Consider the following 8,279-nt stretch of genomic DNA (forward strand, 5'->3'; position numbering starts at 1 on the left):
AATGTTCGCTCTTTCACGAGCCTCGATCTTGTATACAAAAAAAAACAAAAAAAACAAAAAAAAAAACACAAGGACATGCAAAGTATTTTGGCATCCTTTATGACTTGGATCACCAGAATAAGTTGAAAGTATTTACAACGGTTAAATTAGGTCATCATTACGTTATGGACGTTATGGAAGTGCACGGAAGAAGTTTCGGGAGGAACTGAGTGGCGTGCTGACGAGGACGGGAGTGTCGTTGAAGCTGAAGGGAAAGGTGCATGCTGCATGCGTGAGAAGTGTTATGATTTATGGGAGCGAGACATGGGTAATGAACGTAGAGCAGCAACGAAGGCTGGAAAGGGTGGAAATGCGAATGGTTCGACGGATGTGCAGAGTATCGTTGAGAGAGAGGAAGCCAAATGATGAATTGCGAAAGATGATGGGAATAGAGCCTGTGATTGATGCTGTGAAGAGGAACAGGTTGAGATGGTTTGGTCATGTGTTGAGGAAGGATGAAAGTGACTGGTTGAGAAGAGTGATGGAAATTAATGTAGAAGGAAGCAGAGGACCGGGAAGTCCGAGAAAGACTTGGCTAAAGATGGTGGAAGAAGAAATGCGGGCAAGGGGGTTAACAAGGGGAGATGCAGAAAATAGGGCAAAATGGAGAAGATCGTCATGGGGACCGCAAGGCTAACCCCCGCTCTAGCAGGGAAAATGGCCTTACAATGCATGTTGTGTTATGTTAACGATTAAGACTTGAGTGGGTTAAAAGAACAAGGATTAAGCCAGTGGTACAAAACATGAAAGTCCCAAGTTTGTTGTTCCACTTCCATATTGGCACATGCTTAGCGGTTGTGACCACCCAGTATGCAATGATATGAACATGTCAAACTAGAACAACATTCGGCAGAGAGCATACCTCCGCCAGGCTGAACAGTTTACGTTTTGTATCCCACTGATAGGCCGGATCTGGATTCGGACCTGAACCAAAATCTAATCGCCTTGTTCTTGTCACCTCACCAACTCGTCGACCAAGTTTAGTCATAACTCGTCCATAATTTTTATAAATATCATGGTATATATCACTTTTTGCCCAATCTCTCAATGCTGAAGAATCACTTAAAATTAATTAATTCTCATATCCGAATCCATATACAGATATTCACGAAAATCGAATCGAATCGTCCTTGTCACACACATAACCCTGTCCACCAAGTTTCGTCCAAATCCGTCCATAACGTTTTGACATATCTTCTTCACAAACAGATGGACAGACAGGGGTGAAAACATAACCTCCATCCACCTTGGGTGGTGAATACCTCCATGTATTCCTCCATGTTTTTCCCATCTGCCCCATCTTCCCTCAATCGATCTGCATCTCGTTTTATTACAACCACCTCTTTAAATTCGGATTTGGACAAGATTTCCCAGTGGGGCAAATGTAACCAGGTTAAATTCAATGCTTCTAAAACTCAATTTCTTCCCATATCTCTCTCCAAAACTCCTCTCATCTCTCCAATCTCCTTTGAAACTTCCACAATTACACCATGTGATACAATAAACCTACTAGGTATTACCCTAACTTCAAATCTATCCTGGAATCCACACATTACACAAATAGCTAAATCTGCCTCGAAGAAACTGGAAGTCCTGTTCAGATGTCGAAGATTCTTCTCCTCTCAACAGTTGCTTCAACTCGATAAAGGATTGATTCGTCCTTGTATAGAGAACTGCTCCCACATCTGGGGAGGTTCTAGCTCCACATACTTACTGGACAGAATTGAATGAAAAGTAATTCGTCTTATCAACTCTCCCAATCTGACCTCAAAACTTGACCCGCTCAAATTACGTCGCAAAGTTGGCTCTCTTTCTCTTTTCTACAGATATTACTTCGGGTTTTGCTCCCAAGAACTTGCTGCTTGTGTGCCTCTACCATTAGCGAGACCACGGATTACTCGACAAGCCACTACATCTCATGATTATTGTGTGGCCACTGGCATCTCAAGGGTGGGCCGTTATGATGTTTGTTTCTTCCCCTCCACTGCCAAACTCTGGAACTCTTTACCTTCACATGTCTTTCCTAAAACTTATGATCTTCCCCTTTTCAAAAAGCAGATTCGCTGCTTTCTCAAAAACTCTTAGGCTATTCTCTCCTTCTTTCCTTTTCTCTATCAATGCAGCTCTTTTATTTGGCCTGGCCTCGATGAGGATGACATAGTCTGTTTCTGGAGCCTTCTACATAAATAAAATTTAAAAAATGACCAACCAAGGTGGAGGTATGCTCTCTATTGAGTGCCGTTCTAGTTTGAATTTGTGTAGTTTTAGTAACGAACAGGGCTACCTCTGGTGCCAATACTCTATAAAACGTAGTAATATGACGTGCTCTTTTATTTCTAGAGGTATAAGTTCCGCTACCCCATGGGCACGCCGTGCGCAGGTGCCAACTGTCTAGCAGGCACGAGAACCATCCCGGCAGGAACTGAAGTCCGCACGGACGCGTGCACCGTCTGCTCGTGCGATCTGGACAGTGACCTTTGGAAAAAGGAGCGCCAAGCGAGCTGCGTACATCAGGGTTGCTGATAAACGTGCTGTATCCCCCACCACCACCCCCACTCCCCCCTCCCCCCCCCCCCTATGCCCTTGAGGTTTTCTCTGTCACATCGCCCTTTGAAAACATAGCAACTTGAACTTAGGTTGATTGCACCACACATGTATTGGGAAATCTTTTCATCATATCATTTAGCATTACACGAGCATTACTCACGGAGGAAATTACCTTTTCCCACACTGCGGCACTATGACGTCATCTCTGTGTGAATTTCCTGGCTTTATCTGCAACATTAACACAACGCAACATGTAAGAATGGAGCTGTGTGCTAAATTACCAGTGTTTATTCGCATGCATACAGTAAAACACCATCCTGGAATTACGGTGAATGTCACTTGAATGGCGCAAGGACAACGTGTAGCATTACGTGCAGGAATTTCAAACGCGCATTCACAAACGTATTGTGGTTGCGATGACGTCATGTTAACCTTCACTATAACTGCTGATACATTCTTCCTGCACGCAGGTGTTATCAGAAGGATTTAAAAGCCTGTATTCAAACTCGCATGCCTGACTATGTATGAAAAGGGAAAAGAAAATGTATATCTTTATAGATATATTCAGTACAACATGTGCGCAATTTCCTTCATTTATTGATGTTCAACCACACAAGCGACGCTTGTAGTAAAATGGAGTAAAATTATCCAAATATGCCTGTTTGTGTGCGCATTGTGTCCGCCCTGAACATGCTTAGTTATTAAACATGATGTCATATGCAATTTCTCTTGTTTCACATATTTGTATTTAATAATTTGTGATATATATATATATATATATATATATATATATATATATATATATATATATATATATATATATATATATATATATTGTTATGTCGGGGGGTAGAGTGATATATCGAGCCAGATAGATCTGTATAGGTAGGTATCCGACTGTCGTGATAGGGAATCTACCCTGTAATTTCTGTGTTTTTAGGCGGTTTGTCGGGGTAAGTGTATACCTGTGAACATACAAGGATGTTAGTGTGTTAAATAGTTGTAGGGATTAAGATGAGACCCCTGTGTATCAGACCTGGTAATCATTCCTTTGTCCCTTATGGCAACGCACTCATATAAACACTGAGATAGGTCCTTAGTAATGAATATATATGAATGATCGTTTTTTTTTAAGGCCATTTTTCCCCGCTAGAGCGGGGGTAGCCTTGCGGGCCCCATGACAATCATGGTGCCCTGTTTGAGGCAATGTTTTTATAGTAATTAAATCATGGATAGGTCCTTAGTGCACAACAGTAATTAAATTCCCCTCCCTTACAATAAGACTGAGGAAGACAAGCAGGCAGCGGCCGCGTACAACACCGGCGTGGGCATCAGACATCGAGCATGGCTGGGAGCCACGCCTAGGAGGACTGTTGATTGGCCAGGGGGAGGGGCGAGCAACACCACAGAGCAGGAAGCATTCGGCCAATGGGAGGGCACCAGCGGAGCAGAACCTTTGAGAGGTCGAGAGGCGAGGCGCTGATTGGGGGGCGCGCCAGAGCTGACGTCACACACAAGGTGATAAAAGGGCCGCCTGGACGACATTCTGGGTCTCTCTTATTTGCGCGGGGCCCTTCTCTTCTTCGCTAGGATTGGAGATCGTGCTTCGTTTCCTCTGTACCTGGTCTTCATTGGCTCTTCCTTCTCGCGTGCGGGACCTTCGTGCTTCGTGCTGGGTGACGTTGGTTCATCGTGGTGCTTGGAGCGGAATCCGATGCTGTTGGTACTGGAGCGAGGGACCTCGTGGCGTGCTGTGGAGCGAGTCGCTCGAGGCCGTGGAGCGTGCGAGCGAGGAGGCTGAAGTTGCTTCGCGCCGGAGCTCGGAGCCGGACGGGGCCGCGTTGGACGCTACACTGCAGCCTACAGACAGATAAGGCCGCACCCACAGAACATTACACGACGAGACATTTCTTTCCGTAATTCATTCCCTCGTCTCGTATCCGAAATCTGTGTGTGGGGACGTCCCGATCTAGGACATTTTATTACCGGCGCATATTTTCCTGTCCCGCTATCTCTTGTAAAATAAACCCTTGTATTATTTTCCATTTCCTTCTCAACCCGGATTCCCGTTTGAGTTCGTTCCCTCTCCAGATAAGCGCTTCCGCTTCTTCTTCTTCATTCTTACGCCCGTGCTGTGATAGCAAAATCCGTATTTGTTTGTCACCTCAATTAAAGCCGTTTGAGCCATCCGCGAGCCCTGGTATTAACCGGATTCGCACGACAACTGGTATTCAGGAGTGGGATTTGAACCCTGTAGTAAATTTGGTGTCAAGCAGTGTGGAGAATTTGGACTCAAATTGTTTTTTAGTCAGAGGCGATAAAATTGCACCGTCGATCGGTGTGCGGGACACGAACAGAGCGTCGTTAAATTTAGATCGATTCTGAGGTAAAAGTTGCTTTTGGTAAATGCTCTGAGGTAAATGTCTTCTTTTTTTTTTTTCTGAGGTAAAAGCTGCGCGGGGAAGCCACTTCTTAATGGAGGAAAAGGTGAGCGATATGGAGGAAGGGAGAATGGAAGGTGCGGATAGCCTTGGGGGTGAGTCGGAGGTAGATGGGGTAGAGAGCAGGAGTGGAGCTTTCCCCGCCGTAGGGATGGCCCCCATAGATGCCCAGGCCTTAATTAAATTTATGAATGGAATGAGTGACAAAATGAATGCTCAGAATGAGCAATTGAATGACAGCATGAAGGGACTAAACGATAGCAGTGAGCGAGTGGAAAATATAATTGATGGAATGAAATGAGAATTGAAGGGAGACATGAGGCGAATGATTAACAAAATGGATGCACGGAGTGAGCGAGTGGAAAACAAAATTGAAGGATGGACGAAGGAATTGGAGGAAGAACAAAAGAATGTTTCAGACGGGGCTCAGGAGCCGGGAATGGCAATTTAAATAAATGGGGAAGTTAGGGAAGGAAATTTGGAAGGGAATGGGGAAGGTAGAAATTTTATTGCAAAATGTTTGTTACATGCTGACCTGGAGGTTTATCGGGGCCGGGTGGATGCCCCAACACATCAACCGGGGGATGGATTGGAATCCTTGCTGTGCCAGGGCGGTGGTTCAGAGCAAGAGGGTGTAACATTATTGGGGGTCCGTGTGGTGGAACAGGACCAGGTGTGTAATGATGGAGGCCTGTGGGGGCCAGAAATGATTGGGAATGGGGAAGATGTACATGATGTGACACAGCGGCTTGGGACGTGGGACAGTCCCATGGAGGTGGAGTTTGACCGGGCTCAAAGGAGTTTGGGGGAGGAGGTGAGTCGGTCCGAGGAGGAGGTTGAGGTGACCGAAGGGACCCTCACCATGCACACCGATTGGGTAACAGAGGCTCCGAAATTACAGAACCAGTTGGGGGAGTGTGTTGGCTCCGGGCTAGATTTCGACATTGGAGGATCGGTAGATCGAGCCTCAAACAATTTGGTCCCCGTAGGGAATTTGGAACAGCTGCGGGGAGGGGCAGAACAACCTGAGGGAGTTGTTACCTGTAGCTGCGGTTTGGCACAGGTGGTAAAAAAATTTAAAAGAAAAAGGAAAATTACATTTAAATGGGAATTTGATTTGGAGCAGCCATGGAGGGAGTTGGTCCCCGGGCTGTGGGATGTGGACTAGTGGAGGTCATTCAGGATGACCTCGGGGAAAGGTTGACCCTTTGAAAATTTGGGTATGCCAGCCAGCTGGGTGGCTGTGCTGGCGAGATTTGGACGTGGGGTCCAGCCATGGGTGGGATGGTACGACCTGGGCCCCACGGGGGGGGTCTGGTGGAGTGCGACGTCCCTTGTCCGTCGGGGCGCCGCCTGAGCATGTGGCTCGGGCCGGCAGGGTCACCTGACCCTGGTGGGGGTTAAGACCTCCAGGGGGTCCAAGGTGGTTTCTCAAGCCTGGGATGGCATTTATTGAGGACCACTAGGGGGAGGTGTTGTGGGTCGCGCTTTGGTGGTAGCACTGCGGACGGCCAATTTGGGCCTGATGTGGTGACTACCCAGGCATGCGGCCTGACACCCTCCTCCTGAGACCTTGGGACAGCCAGCATGTGGTGACCTGCCATGCTGTGCTGGGCTATGGACGCGGGTCGAACCGAATGGACAGGGATGGATTATAGCCCACCGGACAACCATTGGGGCATCTGTGGAACGTGCTGGTGTGAGAGTGACCTTCCACAGATGTTCCGTTATGATTTGTGGACTCTCGGTTTGGGAAGAGAGCCATGGGAATGTGTAACGTGCCGAGCATATGGGCCATGCTCGGCTGGCATGTGTATGGCAAAGCATCTTTCTTTGGTGAGTTTAGTAAAATGTGAAAAATGTTTGGCACGGGTTATCTAAGGTTCGATGCAAATTTAAGGGTGAATTTTGAAATGTCATGGTGGGCACTGCACAGTGACACCATTATTGATCCAGGTGTGTCGACCAAAGTGTTGGAGGCTGGGATAAAATTGACAGATTAGCAAGACACAGCCTTCAACTGGTTGCGGGGGCGACTGCGCCAATATTTGGGACGCAGAGTCATGGGGATGTAGTTGGGTAGTCTGGGGGTCAACGTGGTGCTATGGGTGTCCGAGGTGTGTGGACCATGTCTTCTGTGTGGGTCTCCTGGTGGAGCATGGCTGTCGACTGGACCCTGGTGTGGTCAAGTGTGGGTGAGCACTGGGGGCTGCGGTTCTCTGGACTGGGGGACGAGGGTGGCGTAGGTGACGTGAGGGGAATGCCACGCACTGCGACTGTCTCCCCCAGGGCAGAGGTTGTGCGTGCGGTAGTGTTGTTGGCAGCAGGTGCTCACCACATTGGCCAGCTGGGGCTGATGCAGCTGTGTTCCTCGCAGGGGGGCCGAAGGATGGATGGTGGGTCGCACCCTTATGGACACTCATGGGCCATGTTGACGTTTTGACTGCTCACCTTGTCCCGATGACCCTTGCACGGTGGTGGTGCGGAGCTGTCGTAGCCACAGGTAGTTGTTTAGAACAGTTCACCATTGGAGGTGGATCCACATACCTGCCAGTATAGTGGGGACAAAAGTGAAATTTGGTGGAATTTGGAAGGCTCAATGGTAAATTTTGGGATTTTGAGGGTGGATGGCACTTTGGGTCTGAGCAACATGCAACTACCTGCGTTTCAGGTGAGAGAAGCTGATGTGTACTGTCCCAGGCTTCAGGACTTGCTTGGTAAATTGGGGACAGGTGATTTGGAGTTTGGGGGCGGGTGAGAGTGATAACATGGCCGGTGAGGGGGATGGAATGTGTGCCACATAGTCTTGTGGGTGGCGTTTGTTTTTGTGTTGTGGTTATGTGTTTTTATGTGGTCGTGAGGTTGGAGAAAATGGATGAGTAACGGTAAAATGTGAACCAGGGATTTCACATGAGGCAGGCCATGGCTAATCTTTTTGTAACATCTGCTCTGAATTGTGTTGGAAAATTGAATGGCAGCGGGGAAGGAAATGTGTTTTTGGGATCTCGTGGGTGGGGAAGGTGTGTGTGTCCACAGGTACAGATCAAGCTCTGAGGAGCGATGCCTGCGGCCTCCCTCTGCGGCAATTACCCCTGGCAGCCAGTGGTATCTGGAACTTGGAGCTCGTCGGTGGAGGGTCTGGTTGGGCACCTTGGGGTAAGGGAGACTCCCGGCGACCCGTGTAGCTGCGCTGAAGCAGGAGGCAACGGAGCCTGGTGTATGGAGACCTTCACCGGCGGGGTAACGGCGAAA

At 48.0% G+C, this 8,279-nt stretch overlaps 1 protein-coding gene across 1 annotated transcript in view; it reads left to right on the forward strand.

The window, feature by feature from the left end:
• The window catches only part of LOC144893017 (von Willebrand factor C domain-containing protein 2-like), a 122,780-nt gene extending 119,471 nt beyond the window's left edge, over positions 1-3,309 (forward strand). Inside the window, exon 3 of the mRNA XM_078782421.1 lies at positions 2,420-3,309. Coding sequence (XP_078638547.1) covers positions 2,420-2,562 — 143 coding nt within the window. The 3' untranslated portion in view covers positions 2,563-3,309. The remainder of the gene's footprint in view (positions 1-2,419) is intronic.
• The last annotated feature ends 4,970 nt before the right edge of the window (positions 3,310-8,279 follow it).

Source organism: Myxine glutinosa, chromosome 1 (genome assembly GCF_964187855.1).
Source record: "Myxine glutinosa chromosome 1, kmMyxGlut1.1, whole genome shotgun sequence".
Lineage (NCBI taxonomy): Eukaryota > Metazoa > Chordata > Myxini > Myxiniformes > Myxinidae > Myxine > Myxine glutinosa.